Genomic DNA, 25,461 nt, shown 5'->3' with positions numbered 1-25,461 from the left:
CGGGGAGGGAGAGAGCAAGGGGGAGCGAAATGAAGAGGATAAGTGAAAGGGAGATAGAGTGACAGAGGGAGAGGCAAGAGTGATGGCATGTGGGAGAGACAAAGAGGAGAACAGAGAGGAGACAGGCACCGGCATGGGGAGACAAGGGCAGACAAAGGCCAGGGCACTGAGTCCCCCTTGTCCTGTGTCTTGCACAGGCATTTCACCAGTGACTGTGCAGATGGAGAGGAGGTTCTTCCCCGCGTGGGGATGGAGTGGGCAGGGGGACTAGGCCTGGGGGTTCAACCCTTGCACAAGGCAGCCTTTCCCAAGGTGAAATATTGCTCGAGGTTCATGAGCCAAATTTGCCATCTAGTGGTTGTGGGGACCATTGCAGAGGGACCCACAAGGCAGCGGTGGCCACAGGAGGGCCACTGCACAGACATTGCACGACACCTTCTTCCACAAGGGCTAAGCCCAAAGTGCTTCTGCTTTTGCTTTACTCACAGGGGCCCAAAGAACCCACAGTTCCCTGGGGTGGCATTACGTGGTTCTCACTATGTTGCAGGGAGCCAGCCTCAGCAGCTCCGTCAGCCTGTTGGCGCTCTCCAGAGATCATGCCAGTTGGTCATGGAAGGACACAGACCCCTGGCATGGTCCAACTCATCATGGTAATACACAAGGCTCTGAGAACAGGAACGTGTCCTGTGGCTGTGGGAGCAACTTCATTGTTACCACATTGGGAGGAGAACCTGGAAAACATTGCTCCATGGCTGTGGCATGACACTGATCTTTCTCTGGGACTTTACACCGTCTACTGCTCTGTTTTTGCAAGGCTCCCCAAGCATTTAGCTAATGTATTGGCTCCTTTTCCCACTCTCTGCTGCCAGCGAGCTGTTTCTATGAGCAGGGAAGTCTCCAAGTTATATGTGGCCATCAGAGACCGTTAGAGCTGGGAGGAACAGGGACCACTAGGGACTGAAGAAGGAGGATGGAGACAGATGGAAACAAGAGGTGTGGAGGATGGAGACAGATGGAAACAAGAGGTGTAACACAGAAGGAAGGGAAAGAGAGGAGAGAGGAAACTAGAGCATGGGCTGTGCTTTTGTCATTTGCAGATTTAGCAGCTTCATGACTTGGTGTGAGCCCAGGTGGTGGGTAGAGCACCGTAAGACCCAGGCCAGTTGAGTCTCTTTTGGGCTGTCACTGTCCTCTGAGCACAGGAGGATTTATTTTTATAAATAACCCTCCCAAGATCAGAGAGAGCTTTGGCCACCCTATCTGAGTGGCTGGCAGATAACAGGGGTTATCATGCAGTCGGAGGAAAGAAAGGGGCCCAGTGCAAGTTAGTGTCTATAGCTTTAATGCATGGCTCTCCTGAGCAAGTCCACATACATCAATAAATAAAATTAATAATAATAATTAGAGCAACCGCAATAAACCCAGCTGTCACCAGTTTGGCTTCTGTCTTCTCAGCTGTGCCCTTGTCAGCAAGGGGTGCCATTGTTTGATTAACCAAGAAGACATGAAAGAAGCACCATTTCCCTCCCCTTCTAGACAGGGATCTACTGGAGGAGATCTTTGGTTCCCTGATGTCAGTCTGGGCAGAGTCTTCCAGCCACCTGTGGGCTACCACCTTGCTTCATGCCCAGCATCATGAGGCCTCAGCTGCTCCCTGATCCATTCACTAGCCAGACTGCCCTTTGAAGAGCAAGTGCGCAACTGAGGTGTTCCCCACACAGATGCATGTGTGTGCATCACGCACCCTGTGCCGAGGGATGTTTGAGGGCAGACAGCTCTAACACTGTTTGTGGGATTGCTCCAGGGCAACATAAGGCACTACAACAGGCCAGGAGTCACTGGGCCAATATTCCAGCTTCGGCTTAAACAATGGCAGCTCATAGATGACGTCGAAGTAGATGACCAGAGGGCAGCAGTAGAGAAGAGATACGGCTATCAGCACATGCCTGGCAAGAAATACAAGATGTATGAGAGGGATAACTCCACCACCTACCCCTTTTATCATGGCATGTGGCTGGCATCATCACCATGAGGTTGGAACCAGTACAGGGTTGAGCCCAGCCAGACTAGGCACGCGCCATGCTATCTTTGCCACCGGGATGAATATGAATGGTGCACAGCTGAGACACTGCACCARCATCACCTACTGCTTTCAAGACATCAGCCCCGTTCAAAGAGACTCTGTTACCCCTGGTCCTCTGTCAAGCCTCTGTATCAGGTTGCATGGTGGGGTGGAGGGAAAAATGGATCAGGGGGATATGGCAGTGACAGAGAAAGATCCTAATCCCATGATGCACAAGGGCTGCAGGAAGCAGGGTTTGTGCCTATGTGAAGATCCTAGAGGAGCATGGTGAACACAGGGAAGTCTGGGGCAATTCCATGCACAGAGGGGATGATACGACACAGGAGACTTAAACTGCAAACAAAACCACCTGTTCTACCTCACCTGGCCTAACCCAATGACCTTGGGTATCTTGACACCACAACCCAATCATCCTAATAATTTATGTGGATGAATTTGAGATATCTTTTCTGTGTAGCACTTAGAGCAACAGTGGTCAGGCACTGAAATGTCTTGCTTAAGCAAATCACTGTCTTTCTGTTTGGTTATTAAAGTAACTCAAATCACATTTCTCATGACACAGCTTCCTGGGAGCAGATGCAGCCTTTTGAAAGCAAGATGCTTAACTGGAGTGATTTTACACCAATCTGGGTTGCAAAACACTCTTTGGTTTGTGCCGAAGAGGTAAGGAATAGTAAACAATGATTAGGTCCAAATACTTGGACTAGGGCCAGGGTGAGGAGCAGCAGCAGTGGTCAAAGAGGAAAGGGGGAAAGGGCTGGGCACAGATGCAGCTGCTCCCTTGTTGAGTGCCATGGCCCTCCAGCCATCCCTCCTTAGTTGTGGCACTTTGACTCCTCAAATACAAGGCTCCTGCCTTTCCACTGCAGCCCTTACCAGAAGCTGTGGAGGTAGGGGAAGTTGATCATCTGCCAGAAGCCACAGAACCACTTGTCACCTATCCAGCTGGCGATGGCCAGTGCCCACGACACAACCATGGCTGCGGCCATCCGGTGAACCCGCTTGTTGTTACATCTGGAAGACATAAGTAGAGAGGGAGTGGGGTATGGGTTCCTTCCAGCCTCACAGTGGTCCCCAGAGCACACAGAAGAGGAAGGAGCTGCAGAGATGGCCACTGGGGATAACATGTTCTTGTCTCGTGGGTTGTTCCCATGTTGAAAGACACCTGGGCCAAGTAGCCTGCTCATATCCTACTGCCCACAGTCCTGCCTGTGCCCATTTCCRGATCCCTTCCAGGCTCCCTCAACTCTTTGCAGAGCTGATGGCCTAACAGGTGGCTGATGAAGCTCTGGGCTCCATTCAGTACTGTGTACAGACTCACTGCCATGTTGTGAGCATGCTGGGATCTGCAGATAACCCTTCCTAGACCCCTCCTTACTTTTTCAGCTCTTGCCATGTCAGATAAAGCAGATGGAAGGCGATGCAGTTGAGCACGTAGGCATTGAAGGCTGGTTTGATGAAGGACAAGAAGGTACTGACCACGGTGGTGACACCACTCAACCAGAAGAAATGCTTTCTAAAGGGAAGACAGAGTTGGCTGTGAGTATCAGTGCTCCAGGGATTCACAGTAGTGCAGGGCAGGGTTGGGAGAGGTCCTGTTCATTGCTTGGGAGAGGTAAGCCATCTCCAGTACCTGCCATTTGTTTGCACACAGCTGACCTCAGCCTCTGTGGTAGTCTTGGCTGGAAAGTGGGAGTAGTTGTTCCCTTTTTCTCAAGCACTGAGCAGGAAAATGTTTTGTTGGACTCCCAGTGAGTCCAAGGCAGAGCTGGACATTTTCATGGTGATGCCAGGGAACAGCATGGCAATGGGAGCTTTGCTCAAGGAAGGACTGCAGAGCAAGAGCCCTAGCAGTAGCCAGTAGGGATTTCAGCAGTGCAAACATGCAGATTTGGGCTGACTGAACAACAATAGGGCTTAAAGAGGCCTTTCACATGCAAATCCCTTCCCAGGTCCCTTCCCCACTCCCTGCCTCCCCCAACTATGTCTCCACAGTGAACTCTTGGTGACCTCCTCTTTGGCATGGGAAGAGCAGGTTTGGAGCAGGCCTTTGCAAGGCTCCTAGCTGGGCTGGCTTGGAGGGGTCTGGCGAGCCTGCCAGGATGTGAGCATCACTGAGCAAAGCCCTGCTGCATTCCTCTTTCTGCTGCTTTGTGCTCACCCAGTCTCCCCATCTTTTGTGCTGAGCTCCTCTAGCCCAGACAACCCCCCTGCAAACAACGTTTGCAATGTGTCAGAGTTAAGCTGGGCCAGCTTGTCCTAGGGAAAACCCCATCAGTCTTCAAGGAAAGCTCTATATGAATGGCAGGGGACACTGTGACAATTTGACAGCACAGGTAATTGAATGTTGGTGCTCAGGAACATCTAATTTCCTAATCTGTGTAAAGCTCCCCGGTCCACACTACCCCAGATGGTTCTGTGCTCTTCCTAAGGGCTAGCAGGACTTCCAGCTCCTCTGCAAATTTGCACAGGTGGGAGCAGTCCGCATGTTGCTGACATGGCAAACCCCAGGCTTATCCACTCCAGCTACACCACCTGCAAGAAACAATGTGCCCAAATCTCTATTTTTGAATTTTTCCATCCCAAATCTCTTGATAAGCTTTGCAAAGACAGTTACAGCCAACAGGAGCTCAGCAGGGCCCTCCCTAGGGGATGAATTCCTTGCTCCTCCTCCATCAGCACATCTAGCACTGAGTGATGAAGGGTTTGGCCCCCAGAGCAAACTGCAGTAACCTCATGGCTGAACCCTTTCAGGGCAGCTGGCTGGGTTAGAGGGGAACCCTGTGGGTCACATGCATCAATGCCAATGCCCTATCCCTCCCCTTGCTGCCTGCAAGCACATGTCTTTCTGAGTCATACCTGCTTTTGATGCACCTGGGGAAGTAAACCCTTGGGTACCAAAAGGAATATGCCACAGCCAATGTCCAGAGGATAGAGAGTTCATCCAGGAGCTGTCCCACGTAGCTCAGAGTCATGTGAAAGTACATTGAGAAGATACCTGCAAGGTGCAAGGCAGCTTGTGTCTGCAAAGTTCTGTTGTAACACAAGCCTATCTTGCCCAGGAAGTTTCTGGGGGTGATTTCTGAGGACATGCCATTCCTCAAGGGCAGGACACAGACCTTGGAGTTAATGGAGACTTGAGTGAGTCAGTCCACAGAGCACCACAGAGATTTACTGGGCTGGGAGTTATGCACCACAGCCAGTGGGAATCATGAGCTGCAGGGCTTCATACAGACACGGTGTCCTGGTTCCCACCCCAGCTTCTCCCTGTGCTTTAGCCACTAAGAACCAGTCTCCAGAGCCAAATGTATTGCAGATGAACAGCTGGATACTCTGGCAACCTGTTTGGTCTTCTCACAACCTTGGCACCCACCTACACAGAAGAGCAGGGCAGAGACGAAATACAGGGGCAAGGCACGCTGCTGGCAGTACTGCCGATTCAGGTAGAGCAGGGCGGGAGAAAGGATAAAGAAGCTTACATTGCTGATCTGAAAAACAAGAGGCACATTCAGCTTATTGCATGATCTTGGGTAAGTCCCATCCCACCTTGTGCCTCAGTAYCTCTCTCTGCAAAGAGGATATTGATCTCTAGTGGAAAGCATCACATGGAGGCAGGTATTACTCTTGGCACAAGAGGAAGAGCAGAAGCATTTCTCAAGGCTGGAACTGGAAGGACAGCTCTTACTGTGGCAGCAAGGGCTGCAGGGAGCAGCACTCTCCATGCAAGCAGTCTCTCAGGCCAGCGAGTCCAAGGTAAGACAGTGTGCCCCCTTCAGGTGATGGTTTATCTTTGGCTTCTGTGCTTAAGCAAATCACCAAAGCTCTTCTGTTTGCAATCATCTTCCTCTCCTGCCATGCCAGGCCTGCCATAAACTCCCTGGCTGACTTCTGCCATGACAGGCTGGATGGGCGCAAGGAGCAAGGCAACCACAGCAAAACACAGTCAGGAAAACCATCGTTAGTTGGGAGCGGGTGCAGGGAAGAGCAGCAAGACAAGTAGGACAGCTGTAGGTGGGGACTGGATGGAGGTGACATCCTGTAGTGTTGTGTACAAAGCCTGTGGCCTGGAAGGGCAGGTACTCTGGGCACTAGTATAATTACATGAAGTAATAAACGTCTTTTAGGTATGCTTTGAATGCAATGAAATTATTCTGCCCTCTTTTCCGAATCGACAGAACTGCTTCATTGACAGACTTTCGTTTGTCTGGGGTGAGGAGGGGATCGTACTGTAGCTYGGCCTGTCGGCTTGTCACTGCTGCCTGGGCCCAGTCGCTGCTGCCAGACAGTTCTCTGGGGCTTTGTTCAGGCAGTGCAGGATGATCTGCTAAAATGCCATTTGGCAAACTACCAGGATGACTTTTATCTCCCCCTGCCAGTCATTTTCCTTTCATCTTCCAGCTAGATACTAACTGAGGACCAAAACCTAGGATCTGACCTCCACAGCTGGAGTCTCACCTCTCAGCAGACCTTTCCATACRTGAGCCAACTGCAAAATCAAAGCTTGGCTTGTGAGGTCCCATGGGATCTAAGCTTACAGTAACAGGGCTGCAAATCACAGGGATGTTGTCAGAGATGTGAAACACACCCTCTCATATTCCAGAGGGAAACGCGAGTCATGCTTAATGTAACGCATCTATTCCCTTTAATACCCAGAGATTAATCTTGGACTTCACCAAGGTTTCCATGAAACAACTTGATGCTCATGTTAACAGCAATTCTCAGGCCAAGTGTTTTGGGTTTTTTATAGGTGCTCAGAGCCAAATCCAGCCATATTTCTTTTTCACCTATGGAAAGAGAAGTGCTGGTCCTACTCATGTACTCAGGGTCAAACAGTTCAGAATCAATCAAAACAATTGAGAAAACAAACCATGTATTAAAGTTGCAACTTTGTTGCAAACATTTCTTTCCCTGTAAAATGGTTACAAGAGGTTTTTGGAAAATGAGGATGGATCTCAAGAAGAGATGTGCTTGCAGGAAAGGCGACAGCATGCAAGTGCCAGCATGCATGTCAAAAGTGAGGAAATGCAGGACTTTGAGATTGCATATAGAGAGACCTGAATCCCTGCTGCACTTGACATTGCAACAGTGCCATTAATTACATGATAGCAACATTATTGCTTCATTAATTCAGTATGAGAAGTGCAAGATCAGATATCAGAGGTGAGAGATAATCAGGGGAACAGGGCCAACAGAAACGTGGAGATTGCAGAGTGAATTCATGCAGAGCAGCCAAGCTCAGAGCTTAGGGGCTGAGCCGCTACAAAACTGCATCTATGAGGGGACTTCATGACACATTGGATCCAAGCCCTGATTATGCAAGTGCTATGTTAAATCACTCCTTTGGCATGTGGCAAGCTCCATCTCAAATGTGGTTGGGAGCGCTTTGCTCTCAGTACATCCATTAGGAAACTGCAGAATCTCTACTCAGTTTTAGCCCTCTGGATTCTGCTTATACCTGGCTGGACTGTGCTGACCAGGAGATACCAGCCCCTTCTGTCCAGGATTTCTGGAAATGAGAGAGTGGTGATGGAGCTGAAGTACGAATTGACCTGCAAGAGCGACTCAGCTCTTGGTTTCCCACCATGTGAGCTCACAACAATGTCTCACTTCTAACAAGCATGACATTGTTCTAGGTCCCCTAACCAAGCCTGCCTATCCCAACATTTGCTTCTTTCACTAGGAGAAAATCAAGACTGGAGTAAGGGATATGGTTCTAATCGTGATGCATTAGCAGGAGCACTGGAAAGGCCCCAGGGGTTGTGCAACTCAGCAGTTTGCAGGCTAAGGCGGAAAGAGCGACCTACAGAGAACCTGTCCATCCATGATAAGGTGAGAACAGACCTCTGATATGGATTTGGACAGGAAATGCTGGTTAACAGAGCTCTACCTGGGTGTGTGAGCTCAATGATGGTGCAATAGCAGCCCAGGCACAGTATGGGTTCTTGCTCAATAGAAATATTTTCTGCAGTTAAAGATTTCTGAAAACCTCATTGACGTTTCTGAAAACCTCATCGGTGTGTTCATTCACTTGAAGGCCAGCAAACCAGATTTAGCTGATGCAAGAGCTCCAGGGCCAAAGACAGAAGTAAGTATCTCAGAGGCTATCCCAATCTGTATAGCAAGTTGCTAATGGCCAGACCTGTGTGGCAGAAGACGAGGCTGCATTTCATGACATCACAGCACCATGCTAGTGCTTTGAGGCAGGAAACAGCTGTTTGTGTAGTGTTTGCAAAGTCCCAAACAAGGAGCTGCCCTATTCCTGTGCGGGAATTTCTGGGCACGTGAGTGAGTGATGCGCCTGTGATGCAGCGGGGTTCCGGAGGCTGTGCAGATGGCCGGGGCATGCACCATGACTTCAACACAGTGTGAAAGTAAGTGCCTATCTGGGCAGATTTGGCTAATCTGCACTTTCAGCTGAGCTTATCTCCACCAATCGATGCATGTGTTGGCGAGTTCTGGACAGACAGCATTGTCAGAGCTGCTAGCGCTTTGCCAGAGAGACTGCTGAGGATCTAGATGTCATTACCAGCATCCTGATCACTCATTTCAGGAAAGAGATGAGGACAGAAAGGCAGGGCCCTGACTGATGACCCTGTAGCACAACACTGTTCTATGACCAGCCAGAAGAAAATAAATTTCTGGGTCACTGAGCACTATAAATAGTTATTGCTTTGCTGCTGAGCTGCACCACCACGAACCACCACGTACTAATTATTTGGTACTTAAGAATATTGTTTATATTCTCTGCTCATACCCTTGCTGTTCATTTCTAATAAACAGCATCCATCCCAAGGCAGGCCGAGAGCGAGTGCAGCTGGCACAGAGCACATTGCTACTGCTGGCACAAAACTACTCAACTCCAGCCTCGGGCAGTGTTGGGAGGAAGACACTGAAGGGGACGCTCCATTAGGAAGCCCTGCTGACTTAGTGGCACAGGAGCCTGGAGATGGCTTGTCTGGATTCTCAGCTAGTCTAAAACTTTGGCAAAATGGTGCTGAAGCCAATATTGATATAATAATCCCAGGCAGGCCAGCAAGACAGGGCTCAGAAAGTTTACCAAAGAGAGGAGGCAATCTGAATATAGGTAACAAATGGAGAAGAGAAGACCAGAAGTGTTGAGATCACATCTGAAATACTATCCTGAGGCCAGTCCAGATCTGCAGTGTAGAAACCTGTGCCRCAAAGTGACAGAGTCCCCTAAGAGTCAATGTTCTATGGAAATTAGAGGCCTTTGGGTCCTAAGGAAGGTAGTTAAGCATCTGGCTGTGCCAATTTGTGTCTAGCAGCATGACACAGCCAAGTTAGACATGTAATAGTTTTTGGAAAGAGCTCCTAAGACACTTATTGGTGCGTTAAGGATGCTAAATCCCTTGGAAAGTCTGGGTGTAAATCAGGATCTTGGTGAAAATGGGGTCTYAGCTCCAAGGAAATATGCTTCCTATGTACCAAAATAGGAGATTAGGCAAATATATACCCAGAATACATTCTGATTAAAGAGAATTACTTTCAGACTTCCTGTGCACTGTGGAAATCAGCCCCTCTACATTGTTGCCAGTGAGGCTCCAAACCATAGAGGCATTTGACATCTCCAGCTACATTTGAGATGCCAATCCATGCAGAAGTGATTTCATACCTCTTTGCCAGTTCTACCTTGCTCTGGGGCTCTGAGCTCATCCAGCAGGGAGACACAACCAGTGAATGGGCAGCAGCACAGTGGGTTTGGTTGAATGCCAGAGAGAAGCAGGATTTGATTCGAACCGGCATCAAGCATGATGCTCTCACACATGGCTACCTGGCATCAGGAGCACATATCCTCTCCTGAGCAGGACAGCTAATTTTGGCCAAATACCCTTCTCAAATAACTAAATACAGCCCAAGCATCCTCCCTCCAAGAATCCAGCGGGACGATTAAAGCCAGCAAGCTGCAGGACTTGGGTGAGGGAATTATTGTTACTACAGGCAATTTATTAAAAGCAACTAAAAAAAGAAGAAAAAGAAAAACGGAAGAGACATTTCTATGAGAAACAAGAACTTCCGGTGTTATACAGTGCTTACTAAAAGCCATAAACAAGACCTTTGGAAGGGTTGTAAATCCACCTGCCTCGTGACCTTGCCAATCCTTAATGGCATTAAGGTAGAAAGACTCACTTGCAGAAACGGGCTATCTACCGAGTCTACGGACAGATGCAGATGGCTCTGGCCATGCTCAAGCTGGGAGGTTTTGTTCAAGGGACTGGAGCTCAAAGGAGTCTGGGTTGCAAAATGGATCGTATGAGGTGAAATTAGTTCATGCATCAACCTTCCTCTTTTTTGTGTTCCGGATTCCCAACCTGCCCAACACAGTTCATGCAAGTGTTGTCTCTAGTTTTGCCACTCCTGTACATTTCGCTGGAATATATGAGCCCTGCGTGGGACTTACCCCAGTTGGCAGGAGAGCTGCAGGACTGGTATAACAGGATCTCACAAATATGGGCTAAGGAGCATTGCTGGAGTTTTCTTAGTGGGAACTTAGCCTCACACGTGCCAAAAGTATCCTTGACCCCAGCTAGTTTTGTGAGCAATTGGCTGTTGTAAGCAATAAAAGCCCCATGATTTATCTGAAACTTAGAAAGTGTTCCCCATGCAAACACCCTCCAGCACCAGGAAGTTCAAAGGAATGAGCAGGAAGAGCGAAAACAAAGTTGCCCCATCTCTCATCTCCTGAAAGCAGCTCCTGGGTGCCAGGAACCAGCTGCTTTAGTACCCCCGCCAGCCCTTCGGATGAGCCCGCACTCACAGTGTTGTAGTACTCCGCGATGATCGTTGAGTGCTCAAAGTTGCCTTCGCACCAGTCGACTTCCGCGCTCAGGTAGGAAAATATGCTTGGCATCGTCGGGCTGCCTGTGCAAAAGGGAGAGAAATGGGTTAGTTGTGTACCCAGGGGAGGCATGTTGCACACCCGAGGGAAACACGGTCTGCCTGCCTTCCTGCCCTGTGCACACACGTGCACACTCACGTTGCACTAGCTTGTTCCAGTACAACATCCTTACCCTGCTACGAAAGGCTCGTCTTCTTCCCAGCGCACATCGTATTGCAGAATATTTCCTCCTTCCTCCCCTGCGAGTCAGGAGTGACAAATGACCCCAGGAAATGTTCTTGAACTCTGAGCCCAGGAACAGTCATCACAGCCCCGTCCAGGGCATTAACGTCCCTCTTTAGGGACGATTGTTACCATAAGATGCTTCCCCATTTCAATCCTGTCCCTATCACTGCATCTTTTCCCTTTACTTTCTTTATAACTCAGATCCTTCTGCAGAAGGGACTTCTCTGTGCTCTGAAGGCTGCGAGTTGCCTTTGGGGAGTAGACAGTTGCTCTGGGTTTATCGCTCATTGGCTCCATTCTTGTTAGTCTTTTCATAGCATCCTCCTGAAGGCTGGCGCTTACCTTATGCTCAGCCCCAGAGCATCAACATGGAAAGCGAGTGTTACTGGAGACTTGAGGGAATGGTGCAGAGCCCTGGGGATATGGCTCTCTGCTGGCATCCCAAATGCATCTCCCATCAAACCCTGTGCTAGCGCACCAGAGAAAGCTTCACATCTCAAGTAGGATCTTCACTGCCAAATCCCCTGACCTGGCRTCTGATGGTGGCAGAAGCTGCATTTACAAGTGGAATGTGAAAAGAATCTAACCCTTCCTTGCTGTTTTTCTTCCCAGCTCCAAAGACTCCTCTCTCCTCAACTTGAACATAATTTCATAGCCCTTTTATTCCTTTCAAAAAGTAAAAATTACAACTAAGTCCTTTAGTTGGCATATTTTGTCTCAAATCCATGAAACTGTGGAGCAATCGTCGAGGCTGACAGACAGCTGAAGAGATGGATTCAATTTTTAAAAATACCATCCAACCCCTAGCAGCTGGGTACTTGGTACTCAGGAGCCACAGAAAATCCCTGAAGCTGAGCAGTTAAGTCCTTGGACACAGTRTTAAACCAACCAGTCTGGCTGTGTTTCTCTAGCTCCACAAAAATGAACAGGCACATGGATGACACCAAGCACTTCAATAGCATCTTTGAACTCCCGAGGCACTGGCAGAAAGGGATAGAAAACATTCATTTTTTTCTGAGAACTCTTTCAGCTTTGAGTCTAACAGAGGGAGGGGAAGTTTATCTTAAGATCGTGCATTGGCTGATCACGTTCTTGTGGAGAAACAGTAAAGTTGCTGTTTACACCGCTGCCAGCTGAGTTAAGTGGTTGCTGTAGGTGTGCAGCGGTGTGAGGTAAGGACAGTTGCCTCTGCTTCTCTTCCTAAGAAGAAGTTCAAAGGGAGAAAATCCAGGAGTGTAACACTAACACAAACATGCTCTTCTATAACCTTCTGCTTTTACCAGACAAACTGACTTGTGGATAAACCTCTATCTATTTTTTAATTGCAAGTTAATGATGCCCTCTTTTCAATCCAGTCTGGCTAGTTCCCCAGAGCAGGTGAGACTGCAGCTATGGAAGAAACATAAAATAGATCACAGGTAGATCAGTTTGAGGTCTGATGCTTCTTCATCCTGGCTCTCATTTGCACCAAATCCATGGTGTTCTGCATTATGCTTTTACAGTGATACAACTGATTGCATAGGGAAAAAAAAAAGATTCAGACCCAAGGCAGTGAATCCTATTTCCCAGCAGAACGTACCTCAGTCAAGAGGTGGGTAAGGGATGGAGAAGACACGAGCCAGAAGACGCAAAAGGGAATGGAAAAACCAAAGCAGCAGCTAGAGTGCCCAGTGGCTGCTTGCCTACTGCTTGCCTCCCATCCCTGTCCCACTTACCTGTCTGTCTCTTGAGATAGACCAGCACCGTTCCTACACAGAGAGATGAAACGTCGAGGTCTCCAAGATACCTAGCAAAGCTGGAGCTGTAACCTGCCCTGCCGCTCTAGCTCTGAAGGAGTGCCCACAGTGTGAGCTCACCGGGAGCAGCCGCCAGGAAATACCCTTGCTCTGTCTCTAGGAAAAACTTGGAGATGAGGCAGGAGCCATGAGCACCCTCCAGCTGAACCTTCCCAGGCACCAAAGGAAACATATTATCTGGAGGATTTATACTGGTGCAGCTGGGTGGGCAGGGGCAGAGAGGGAGGGCAGAGAAGCATGAGCTGGAAGGGTTGGAAGAGTGCGGTAGAAATGCAGCCAGAAATCATCAGTGTGCCCCTAGGCAGGTTACCTGCGCACGCGCACAAACCCCGATCCTAACCCTGTTTTTCCCAAGGGAGGGACTGATCCATACAACCTCCCTTGCAGAGCTGGTTAAAGAACAACAATTTTCACCCCAAAACTCTCAAAAAGCCGATGCTGCCTTATTTTCAGGAGTTAAGTTTGAGTTACTTTTCAGATTTTTCTGAACTGCTATTGGGTATTTTATTACCAGAAATAAATCACATTTCTTCTAGCTAATTTATTTTGTTGTTTACTCAAAGAATTGGCTGCATGGGACACTTTTGGGTGACTGCATTGTAAACATTTTCCCTCTGAATCCCATTCAGGATGTCAAGAAWGTTGGCAGCGATTAAACTTTCCCCAAAGATCAACCCATTTTTTCCCAATTCTTACATGTAGGATTGGAAGAATATATTGTTTTCTTAAGCCTAAAAGCTATTATGTGGTCAGCTCTTGTTGCTRGAGCAGGGAGATGCCATATTCAGCATCACAGAATGGCATTGGAGCAAGATCTGAGGTGCCCCACAGGGCCAAGTCCTTTTCCCTGTCCTTGTCCACGTGTGCGTTAATAGGTAGGGCTCAAAGAGGAGCTTTTGCTCTAATGCTTTCAGACATCCTTGGCCAGCTTTGCTCTGGAAACTGGCTCTTTGGAAACCTTAGTGATTTATCTGATACATCCATAGGAAGGACCTCATTGGGGAGACCTGAGCTGTGTGTTGAAGTGCAGCACCTTCCAGGGCTTCCAAGCCTTGCAAATCCTCATGCATTTTGAAATGAGAGAGTAATTAACTGCTTGAAGCAGTTTATCTTACAACAAGGTGGCGCTTCTGTTATAGGCAGTGAAGTCCCAGTTAGGTGTCCTTCCAGGCCAGATGCGGCAGCTTGAAGCGGGAGCTCTCACCCCTCTGCATGGATCTGGACTGGGACATCCGGGCTGCAAAAGTCAAGGGTAAATTTGCTGCACATTCACTTATCACTCTGGTAAGGATGTGATAAGTCCTTCCCTAGTGTGCTCAGGAAGTTGAGTTACTGAGCCAAAAGATGGTACCCAGCACCTAGGGGCATCTCAGTGCACAGCAAGTGGTGGCTGGGCCATGACACTCTGAAGTAAGGCAAGTGAGCAAGGGTTTGCATGGGAAGAGGGCAGGAGGGGATTTGAAAATAAGACAGATCATTTCCCAGACACATGATGCCTGGCCTGTACAAACATCTTTGAAAAGAACAAGTTTGCCTACCCCAAAACCTCTGGCATCCTTGGCATGAGCAAAATACCCAAGCATCACTGATGTATCCTGTGAACGTGGTGAACAAACAACCCAGGAGAATGTCATCAATCTGCATCTTCCCTGATTCATCTGTAAGTAGCATTCAGGTCATAAAGAGAGTGGCTATTTTTTGGGTGAGTCCTCCTTCCCAGTTCTTCCTAATTGTTGCATCCTTCCTGCCAGTGGCCACAAGGGCCCTGGATGCCTGGACACTGGGTGGAGGAGCAGRAGTGATGCCAGGAGCATAGCATGAAGCTTTCTAGGCCTCATATGAGTTACATGGAGAGTCCCCTAGGCCTTTATTTGAGACTTCTTTCTCTGAAAGCTTCCCCYCAAGTCCTCACCTCCTTGCTAAGACTTCTTCCCCTCCAGCTTTCTTCTAACATGTGACATCTCATCTTGCCCAGATATGTTGCTTCCACAGCAGAGTCTGCAAGGAAACCACATGGATGTTTGCTCCTTGTCCTGGCCTTGGTTTCGGCTGTGCAGCCCATTAGCTGTTCCCTCCCCACTGCCTGCAACCAGTGCCATCCTGCAAGATGCCACATCCCAGGCAGCTTGGCTAATGCCTTTTCATCACTGCTTTGTAATGGCTAGACTTGCAGCACCCATTTCCACCCTCACCTGCTTTATGATGTGGGACTTATTTTAATCTGAGAAGCCTCAGCCCTGTTCTCCTGTCCATCAGTCACTCCTCAGATGGGCAACAGAGCTCAGCCAGCTGAGAGAAAGCTCACATGGAGGAGCAGAGGCTCAAGCCCACATGCCTTATTCATTGCCTTGGCTGCCATGGGACCGCGATGGCCGGCAGAGGGGCAGCGAGCAGTGGGACCGTTCACTCAGCCCCCCTGAGCCACAGCCCTTTGGGGAAAGGAGATGAAGCAACTTTGCCCAATTCTCACAGCAAGACAGTGGCGAGTCAGGAAGCGAAGATGGTATTTCCACTCCCCCGCGCCCTGCTCCATCTCCCCATCTGTGTCCAGGAACAACCCTGAAGCAGCACTAGCTCCATTCTGCTGCTGGCTCTTCTGCTTTTGGGATGTGGCTTTAGCTCCAGGGCTGCAATTTTATGCTTGCAGGTATAAAAACATGCACAGGTGACCTGGGAGCTTTGCTAACAGTGCACAGTTGAATAATTCCTATCATCCAGGGCTCCACGGGGCAGGAATCACATCTTCTGCTTGCTTTGGAAGCTGCTGAGTGAATCATGGTCTGGAARAAATCATAACAGCAGCAGGAGACACACTAAACTTGGAAGTGCTTTATACAGCTAAATGAAAGCATTCATCTCCAGTCCTGCTATACGGCTTACTGAGGTCAACGTACCTGCTCTTATTCACTCTCTCAAAGCTGTAAATATCTGTGTTTCTTCACCAGGTAGGGCAGGCGTTCCAGGCAACCAAAAAAAGCATCAGCAGAGACAGATCACACCCCCATGCAAGGTGTGGCTTTGAAGGCTCAAACCTCTGAGACACCTGCTTTTTGCAACATCGTGGCATTGGTATTTATGCAAGCGGGGCTCTGGAAGAGCAGCGCACAAGCCTTGTCAGGCCCCAGAGGGTTGCTGCTGGGGTCCAAGAGAAACTCCCCACCAATCCGTCATCACTGAGCAATTACCCAGGCGCTCGATATCTTTACTCCGCAGCAGGATGCCGTACCCTACCAGCTAACCCCAAAGTCTTTGCTAATCTGACCATCCTGTGCATGTTTTGAAATGCAGGTAGATTTAAAGTGAATGCTTTAATTACTAGTAGTAACAGCAATAGGAGCAGTAATTAAAGGAAGTTCTTGCAGTACTCTGTCATCTGTCACGTGCAGTCGTCAGCGCAGTCATGTACATGCTGCAGGGACTTCGGCTTATGTGACGCCAGGAGCTGCTGGATGTGCAGGGAGCTGAGCAGAAACATTGCTCTCTCTTCCTACCCTTCAGAGGAAAATATGAGCTAGCAAAATTAGGAGGGAGAAAAATCACCTTATTCTCAGCAGTGCTGTGACAGCACACCCAGGGCTCTCCCCACTCAGGTGCAGGACGTGAGTGTGGTGATGGCTGCCTTGAGTCCTGCAGAATTTCAAGTTTAGCAGGTAAAGAGCAGGGACATGCCTCTTGCCAGAAGAAAGCTCTGCATGTGGTAACTTTCCATCCTTTCTTACTTGGAGGAATCTTGAACTCTAAAGAGATGTGAAAATGCAGGGAGATGAATTGAAAAAGCTCCTTTTTGCTTGGGCTGAGCCTGCAGCTTTGCATCTTTGCTGGTAGCCACCTGGCAGTGCTTTACACCCAGGTAGCTGTGTTTATCTAACACTGCAATCCTTTCTCAAAGTGGCACAAAGCCCTGGCAGGAGGAGACAGCGGTGGTTTGTGCAAGCTCTCTTAGGGGCTCAATAGCAGAATCTGCAATAGGCTCTGGGAGCCAGAAATGTCTTTCTCCAGCACTTTCTCTGTGTAAGGAGTGATCCACCAGCCCTCTTTCCCCCCTGCTCCCCAAATGGGCAGAAAGCAGCAGTTGCTGTATCTGCTTCAGGAAGAGAGAAGTCACCAGGGCTCCCCAGCATCCGCTAACCTCAGTTCACCAGGAAGGATAGGGTAAATCTAATGGAATAAATAATTTTAAACCCTGTAACACATAAGAAAGCTGTTCTAAGTCAAACAAAAAAATTTCCTCTGATCCTGCCAGTGACAGTAGGAAATAATCCTGCTCCATCTTCTGATGCTCTGTGACTTAATGCTCCCTGAGCTGGAGGTCCTGGCCMATCATGTTTGGTCTGCATAGACAAATCCTCCAAACATTTATCTCAAAAGATATTTTTGAAGTCTTTACCCTGCAGCAAAGAGTTCAGGTTTAATTATATGATGGATGAAAATGTACCTTCTTGCGTCTGTTGTAACCTGCTGCCTGTTTGCAGCATTGGGTGCCCTCCATCCGGGTTCGAAGAAGCCCTTTCCATTCCAGATACTTTGAAACCTCTGTGTGTTTCCAAAAATAAAAGGAGTCTTTAGTATTCCCCACAGTTGGTCTGTGTGTGTTATTTTGAAAACAGAAGTTCAGCACAAGCGCCCTGTGGGCAAATAAGAGGAATGTTATAACGAGGGTGCAATGACACCGAGAGAAACCTCTCAGAAGAGTTTGTCACCTAAAGTACCTAAAGCCTGAGGACGACGCTGAAATGCCGTCCGAGGTCACAGAACAGATCAGCCAGGATCAAATGCAGGAGCCACATCCAGCTCTGAATTTGCAGTTCGATGCTTTGAGACCATGAGGAAGACTCTCTCCATCCTCCCGCAACCACAGCCTGGTGCAAACTTCTCTCTTATTTTCGAAAGCAGATGAACTCCCCTAATAGCAGAGAGCCTCCTTCGTGCAGCCCTGGATTCAGACCCAGCCCTGACAGCCAACAAGCAGTGCCTGTGTCCTTCGGAGAGCTATTTAACAGCCTCCGTGTGTGTGCACACATGGCCATGCTGTGGTCCCATTGCAGCTGTCTGCATGGTAGCACACGTTCATGGCAAGACCGCGACGCTCTCTTGCAGACCCCGCTCCTGGCAGCCTTAACACAGAGTCAAATGCACCGTGCTGCTGGGAGTCACCAAATCTGGACAACCTCTGGGCTTTTGGAAAAGCTGGCCGAGAATGTGCTGTCTGTTGAACATCTATCTCTTCCCAGGCCAGCCCTTGCAAGCATAGGTCTTTCCTCCCGATTTCTTGAGCATTTTGTTTGCTTTCTTAATTTTCTTCTTTTTCCTAGCAATGCAGATGAACTAAGAACTATCTCTAAATAATAAAACCAACCGGTCTGGAGAGTTTTAAAGTCTGCAGGCAATTCAGCAGATAAATGATGTGGTAAATCTAAAAGGACCCCGAATAACCCAGATCAGTGCAATTTTCTTGCTGCTTGCACCAGGGCTAAGTTTGCCTCTGGAGTAGCTCCAAAGCGTCATATTGGCCTTGCGCCGAGGGGCACACGAGACGGCTGTGCAGGGCCATGCAGAGGGGTGCAGAGGCTCAGCTCAGAGCGCTGCTGCACCCCGCGACTTGCACCCGCGGGCAGCCGGGGGGCAGGTGCCATGCAGACCACCAGCCGCGGCTGTGCTGCACGAGGTGAGAGCAGACGTGAAGGAGGAAGCTGTGGGGCCCCTACCTATTTCCCAAGGGCTGCTGCACCCCGAGCAGCAGCCCGCAGGAGCGGGATCCCACCCACGCCCTTCGCAGAGAGGGCGAGCAGGTTGCACAGCCCCCTGTGACRAAGAGGAAGGCTGCTCTGGGAACTCAGCTTTAAGGCTCAGTCCTTGCCTGTCTCAGGAGCACAGCCCCCACAGGAGGGTTAACGTTGCGATGGGAACTGGCAGCCGAAACCATCCCACCAGCAACCGCCTCTCCCTGTGGCCTCCATGGGACTGTTTCCCAATGACTGCAATTTTCCAAATCCTCTTTTCATGTCCCGAAATGTCCCTGCAGTCAAAGAGCAGAGCGCAATGGTCCCTGTCATGCACTGGGTCTTGTGAAGGTGATAAGGATAAACTCTGATCCACTTGGGGATGCTCTTGTCATGTTGCTTGCACCAGTAACAAGAATATTAGCACAAACTCYGCAAACTGGGAGCAAGGGCAGCTTTGACAGAGCTGTGGGTATGGTAGGAGAGAGCCTGACTTTTTCCACCTGTCCAGAGAGACTGGAAATTTCCCATCCAAGACACCTAAATGGAGGTGGCAGAGGGAATTTTTAAGCCTGAGAGCAGGAGGCTTTGCAACRACTCAGAGACAGGGTGCAGTGAGGTGGGCAAGCTCAGGCCAGGGAAAGAGGTTGGTTCTGGAAAGACCCCATAGTTCAGCCCTCGATCCACCCCCTGCCGCACAGAGGTATCACAAGCTCCCTGAGACCTGACACAGTTTGAACATATGCTGGGGGTAGGAAAATGGTGCAGGGATAGGGATGCAGTGTGTGTTAGTGACCTTTTGAAAGAGGACAAGGGTATTTTGGAGATGTGAAGTGCAGTGGCGTTTGAGAAYCCTATGTGCTGCCTTCATGTCGGTTTGTTTGCATGTGTCTAAGTCCTTCTGGAGCTGCTCTGTATCCCAGAGCTGCCCCAGGTCCCAGTCTGAGGGTCAGCACCAGCCTGAGGCCCTCAGCATATCTGTCACAGCCCTTGGAAGGATGAGGGATGTTTCACAGGGAACCTGTGGAGTTGTCCATCCCAATAGACCCAGACAACTTTAATCCTAATGTCAGTGGTGCATTGGGGCCCGAGGATCCTGAAGTTTATTTTTCGACTGCATTCCTTGCCTTTTGTAAGCTCTTTGGGGCAGGTTTTCTCTCTGGATGTTGACTCCTTACAGGAGCCAATTTTGTGGTAGCTCAGAGCAATAACAGCTGTAATGATAGATCCCAGCATTATTATTTGGTCCAGCTGAGCTAGACACATTACAGAGTTGATGAAAACAATAATTATTCATCATCATCCTTCCTTTTTGCTAACGATTGCCAACAACCTGGGGTGGGCCAGGGGTAACTTGCAGGTGATTACTCCACGTGCTGGGTGAGGTAGAGATGCTGCCTGCCTGGCTGGAGAAGGGCAGAAAGCAGCCCTATCATCCCCAATGCCACCTCAAACCCTTCCCTGCTGCCACCCTCAATCCTGCCCGGGGTTGTAGCTGAACACATTCCCACCCTGCGTTTCCATGCGCTGACGGGATGGAAGTGATGCTGAGTTATATTTGCTGGGGGCAGTTGGCCCAAAAGGAGCTGGCACTCTCCAGGGTGATTTTGGATAGACAGTTTCCTTGCTATGGGGCTCAATTTCTCTATCGGAAAGTTGGAATAGCAAACTGTAAGGTGCCTGCAGATCTGCTTTGAGATAGGAGCTGGGTGTTGTTGTATGGTTAGACTGGCACAAAGATGCCAGCATCCGCAGCTAATTACTGCAGGGCAAAGCTAACTGCTGCAGAGARAACGAGCCTTCCTGGACTCAGAAACCCATGGACGGGTATAAATCCCATATTCAGAAGGTCCAAAKGGACCATGTGGGTGTTTCAGACACTGATACAGATGGTTTGTGAGTGATACAACAGGATAGATACATTTTGGAGAGAATAATCTGATTTTATTTTTCAAAGTGGACTGGATGATAAAATATTAAGGTGCAAATTGCACTGCTTGTGAAGCCCTGGCCATGCCAAGAGCCCATGGTAGTCTGGTATCTCAGCTGCACTGTTAGGAGAATCACCAGTAAAGGAGTAAAACTGAAAGATGAAGGAATTGTGACCTTCCCCCATGCTGGGAAATGCTGCCAGCTGCCGTCTCAGTCCCACACACCTCTGCTYGGTGACCCATCTTGCCTGCTCTCAGTGTTTGGGTCAGAGGCAAAATTAGGGCTGAAGCTCTTTCTGGATGGGCCTCCTTTTCCCTGCTACCTTTCGGTAGCCCCCAGACAACAACTCCTGCTTCAGGCACTTCTGCCAAATGCCTGGAGGGAGCAGGAGGCATCTAAACCCTTGGAGTGCCTCTGCTATGCCTGAAAACCCGAAGAGTTGCGCGCCAGTCACTTGCCCTGCAGATGAGGGTTGCAGAGCCCAGGCTGGAGACACCAGCACTGGCACCAGCACCCAGATCAGAGCCATTTTGCACAGCCACACTCTKGTTCTCACTCTGCAGAAGCGTTTGCTCTGGCTCCTGCTTTCCCACCGGGACTCTCGAGCCTGGGGAAGCCTCAGGACCCTGCGGGCCAGGCTGCAGCCAGGCCAGGTTGCTGGGGCATTGCCGAGGGGATGCTTCCCTCTGCCGGTCCCAGAGCATCGCTGCAGTGGGGAGCACCGAGCTAGGGGAGGGACAGCCCGGGGGGAACAGGACGGCAAGGTCCCACCTTCCTGCTGGGCCGGGGAGGACGCAGCACATCAAGTCCCGCAAGGTTCAGATCTCTGATTTCCAGCAGCAGACGACTGTGGAGCACAAACTAACAAAAAAATCATGRGAGTTTCTCCTAAAGACTGCTAAGTGCTGGGTCAGCTTTATTTGCCTCCTCCTTGGTAAACAGGGTGCACATGGACTCTGCTTTCTTAGTCTCCTAGTGATGCATTACTTGTTCGTAAATCTTCAGTCAAATCACCGAAACACGTCCTTCAGCTACAGGTCTCTGGAAGCCCCTGACCTCCCCAGAAAGTCTCTGGAGCCAGTTGCCCTGGTGAAATGCTGTGTGCTCATTCACGCAGGGACCATATCTCTGTTCTAGATGTGTGCAGCTCCTGGCACAATACATCCCACAGGAGAAGCTGTTGGAGGAATAACTCCCACCCAAGGCAAACATGTGAGCTGCATAGTCTGCTGAGACTGTATGTTCAACGCTGCACACTCATATGAAGAGAAGGACAGAAGAAAAGACAGAAAAAGACAGCTATAGGGAAAATGCCAGACTACTAGCAAGGAGGAAACACAGGGCCTTGTCAGGGTGGACACGAGGATAGGATGGAGGGCTGGTTACGGGCGCAGGCACCTATCTGCTGTCCTGATAGCCCTCCTGTTGCTGGCTCCTAGTATGTCCCAGTAGGGCATGCTGCTGGGGATCTACAGGAGCCAGGAGATCTGGGAGATCTTGTCCAGATTTTGAAGAGAAGGAAGTGTTGTGTGCYGAGGAGGTCCTGGAGCTGCGGAGACAGCACTGATGACCCATTTGTATACGATTCAATCTTTGGAGGCATTAGACTAGAAATGAAATAGCTAAAGCAGTGCAAAACACAGACAGATAATATTGTGTTGCATAATAGGCAGATAATATTGTATGCTGAGCATCTGTGTTCCAGCTTGCGTGAATAGCTCCAGACCTGAATTGCAACCCATGTCAGCATTTAGGGTCCAGCCTTCCAACTGCTGTCACTCGCACAGCAAATTACCAGCTTCATGACAATCTGCCCAGACAGAGTCCAGATCAGTTTAAATGCATCTACCAGACATTAAGTACCAGACACAGCTTTAAAATCAATTCAGTTAAATCAGAGCAGTATTTGTATTCTAAGAGACAAACGTAAAACTCGGCTTCCGAGGGAGCCCTGTGCAGTGAGTCCCAAGGGAGGGGAGATAAAGTCACCCTGGACTGCGGCGAGGGGGGAGCAAGGGGAGGGACACATTGTTTTCTACAAAGAACAGGAAATGAGCCTCAAAGAGGACATGAAAGAGACCTTAAAACAAATGCAGATCGACAAGGGGGGGCCTCACCGCTCGTCTCCCAGCTGCTCTGCCCGGGAGCAGGCTACACAAGTTGCCGCTTTAGCAAATGGCGATCTCTTGGAGGAGAGGAATGAGGATGGTGTGTCCTCTCCGAACAGACCTCACTGCACGAAATGCAAACAAGAGCAGACGAGCCTGCATTCACCCAGCACCCCTCAGCCTCAGGTCTCAGTGCCCTTGGCAAAGGATGGCACTGCCCTCTTCTTCATATGTTGGGATGTGATCAATAGAGCCAGGCTAACACAGTATCTTGTGTCCTGGGACAGGGCAATATTACAACACTCTTGGCTTTGCTGCAAGGCTTATTCCAATTCCTCCCTTGTCATTTAGTCCCCCCCCCCCCAACAAGCACAGATACATGGGCATTACTTGTCCTCTCTGCCCACCTCCTCACAGCCTCAGCATTGAGCATCTTGGGGGAAGCAGAAGGAGCTTAGAAGCACACCAAGGAGGAGACCAGAGCCACTCTGGTGCAGCACCCTGTGGGCTGCTCGTCCCTTTTGCAGACAGTCAGGAGCTCTTTGCAACGTAGCAGGTCTGTAGCAAGAGAGACACATTCAGAAAGGGAGCAGGGAGAGATCACAGACATGCAAAAATGCACCATCCTTAAATGCATATTTTTCTTCACCAAGACACCCCTTGCCAGCTCTTAAAAATAGCCTAGTTTGGGCCCCTTCAGAAGCTAAACCCCTCTTCTGAACACAGCCACTTTATTTTGCTGCTCCTAAAAAAATAAGGTTCATGTTAGAGCCAACTGGCAAAAATGAACAGTAATGTACCAGAAAGCCATTTCCTCACATACAACGAAAGGCAGTGGCCTGCCGCCAAAGGGGACAATGAGAGACTAGAAGACCAGTCCTGCAAGCCCTCGTGTTCCTGTTTACTTGCAGCCTTGGTAGTTGATCAGAGAAATTTCTTTGGATATTTTTAAAGATAATTTCTAATGAAGTCAGCAGCAGCAGTGCCCACATCCGGGAGGAATCTTTCTCATACCTCGCCTAAGGGAGAGAGGTAGAGGCTGCGTTCCTGGCTCAGGCTTCTCCTTTTCTTCATGTGCAGTGCTACACACGGAGGGCAGCACCATCATCCTTGCCCAACATCTTGTTCATCCTGCATCCAGACACGCCGCCCTGTAAAGGACTCTTTCTCCTTTACCGTGGATCTCTGGGAACGATGGCAGATATATCACAGTGAGGGACCTTTCCTAAGTCATGCCAGCACCACTCCACCATTGGGAAGAGCAGCTAGGCAGCGGACAGGCGACCCTGATGGCATTGCCTGGCACAAGGGCTTGCTCTGGCATGAACCTCAGGGGCTGCAATCGCAACAACCTTCCCCTCCGTCTCCCTCACCCTCTCTCCCAGTCTCATGACTGCAGGATTCAAGCCTATCCAAGTCCCAGGGCTCGCATCTGGATCGCAGCTCTGGCTGAGGAGAAATGCAATCCTCTGCAAGTTGTCCATCAGATCTTTTACATGGGAAAAACCAGAATCGTAACTAACCCTAATGAGAGAGTTACCACAATGATCTCGTCCTTCCTGATTTAACAGTAAGCCTGACCAACACCCTGGCTTTATCGGCATCCTTTGCTGTGACACCATGGAGTGGCATAACCCCAACAGCCGCTGAAAGACATGGCCCAGGGCAGAAAAGGAAAAGTGGCACCCAAGGAGTGACGCCTTCCCTTGCAGCACGGAGGGAGGGCAGCGGCTGCAGGGCGAGCGTGCCGGAGGCTCGCAGAGGGCTGGGTGTGGGAGGATGATTCGCTGCTCGCTGCAGGAGAAGCTAAGAAGATGCCCGGGTATTTTAGCCTGGACCGGTTCCTCGGAGTGGCTGCGCTGGGACAGAGGAAAAGAGCAGCAGGCTGCAGCAGAGGGTTGTGGGGGAGCAACGGGAGGAGGAAGAGGAAATAATTTAGGCCAGAACTGCTGCCACACGTTTTGTACCCTGAAACTGAGGTCACTCAAGCACTGTTAGCTTTTAAAAGCAGATTACTTTTTTGGTGTGGCAGTCTTCGAGGACAGTTGAAAGGATGCAGGCTGATTTTCACAGGCTGCATCCACCAGCATGCTCGGCTGGCATGGAGGTGGAGGCTCCCCTTCAGATTTCCCTTCCCAGCCGTTCATGCACAGTGTCAAACTGCAGGCGAATACCCAGGCAGGTTAGCTGGAGAGCAGCTGGTGACTGAGGCACTTCAGTCCAGTTACTTTACCCCGGACCCGCAGAGCTATTTGGGCACCTCGCTGCTGCCTACGCACCTCCAGCCTGCGAGCTGGGTGCTCTGGCAGCTTGTTCGCTCCCTGCCCGGCGCTCGCCCTGCAGCTCTGTCCCTCCGCGTGAGGAGCCTGGGGCCCCTCCCTCCCCCCGAGGCCACCCTGGACTTCCCCCAAGTCCTCACTGGGGGCCAGAGACAGTGCGAGGGAGGCGCTTCAGCTCTCCTCGTTGCCTGCCTGGCACCTCATCTTTTTGCCCCGAGGAAGATCCACACCCCCAAGAGCCGCCCGCGGCCGCAGGGCCTGCGGCTCSCCGTGCGCAGGCCGGGAAGGGCCCTGCAGCCGCCGGCCTGGCCCGGCAGGGATCGGGGTGGGGGTGTGTGTTGAGGGAGGGGGAACTGGCCCTCCCTGTGGCCCCCGGAAGCGTCTCTGAGGGGAAATGGCCTTTTTCTGTTCTCCTCCTGCTCCAAAGAGGGGGCAAAGGGAGGCAAAATGGGGGAGCCTGC

The 25,461-nt window shown here is 50.0% G+C and overlaps 1 protein-coding gene across 1 annotated transcript; it reads right to left on the bottom strand.

The window, feature by feature from the left end:
* Window positions 1–1,777: 1,777 nt before the first annotated feature.
* On the bottom strand, window positions 1,778–10,952 carry ACER1 (alkaline ceramidase 1). Its single transcript, XM_085312362.1, has 6 exons — window positions 10,860–10,952; window positions 5,457–5,571; window positions 4,943–5,081; window positions 3,462–3,599; window positions 2,960–3,097; window positions 1,778–1,946 (listed from the first exon to the last, which is right to left on the bottom strand). The coding sequence occupies exons 1-6, from the start codon at window positions 10,950–10,952 to the stop codon at window positions 1,778–1,780; spliced, it is 792 nt and encodes a 263-aa protein (XP_085168488.1).
* Window positions 10,953–25,461: the final 14,509 nt, after the last annotated feature.

The sequence above is a fragment of the Rhea americana genome, unplaced genomic scaffold (assembly GCF_003343005.1).
Source record: "Rhea americana isolate MKP2758 unplaced genomic scaffold, rheAme1 scaffold_361, whole genome shotgun sequence".
Taxonomy (NCBI): domain Eukaryota; kingdom Metazoa; phylum Chordata; class Aves; order Rheiformes; family Rheidae; genus Rhea; species Rhea americana.
This window is presented reverse-complemented; position numbering and strand designations above follow the sequence as displayed.

Excerpts from the sequence above, each read along its gene's own strand:
- ACER1 (XM_085312362.1), bottom strand. The coding sequence starts at position 10,952 with ATGCCAAGCATATTTTCCTACCTGAGCGCGGAAGTCGACTGGTGCGAA. Across the intron at positions 5,572-10,859 it reads TCGCGGAGTACTACAACACT|ATCAGCAATGTAAGCTTCTT; the intron begins GTGAGTGCGGGC and ends CTTGTTTTTCAG. Across the intron at positions 1,947-2,959 it reads CCCTACCTCCACAGCTTCTG|GCATGTGCTGATAGCCGTAT; the intron begins GTAAGGGCTGCA and ends ATTTCTTGCCAG.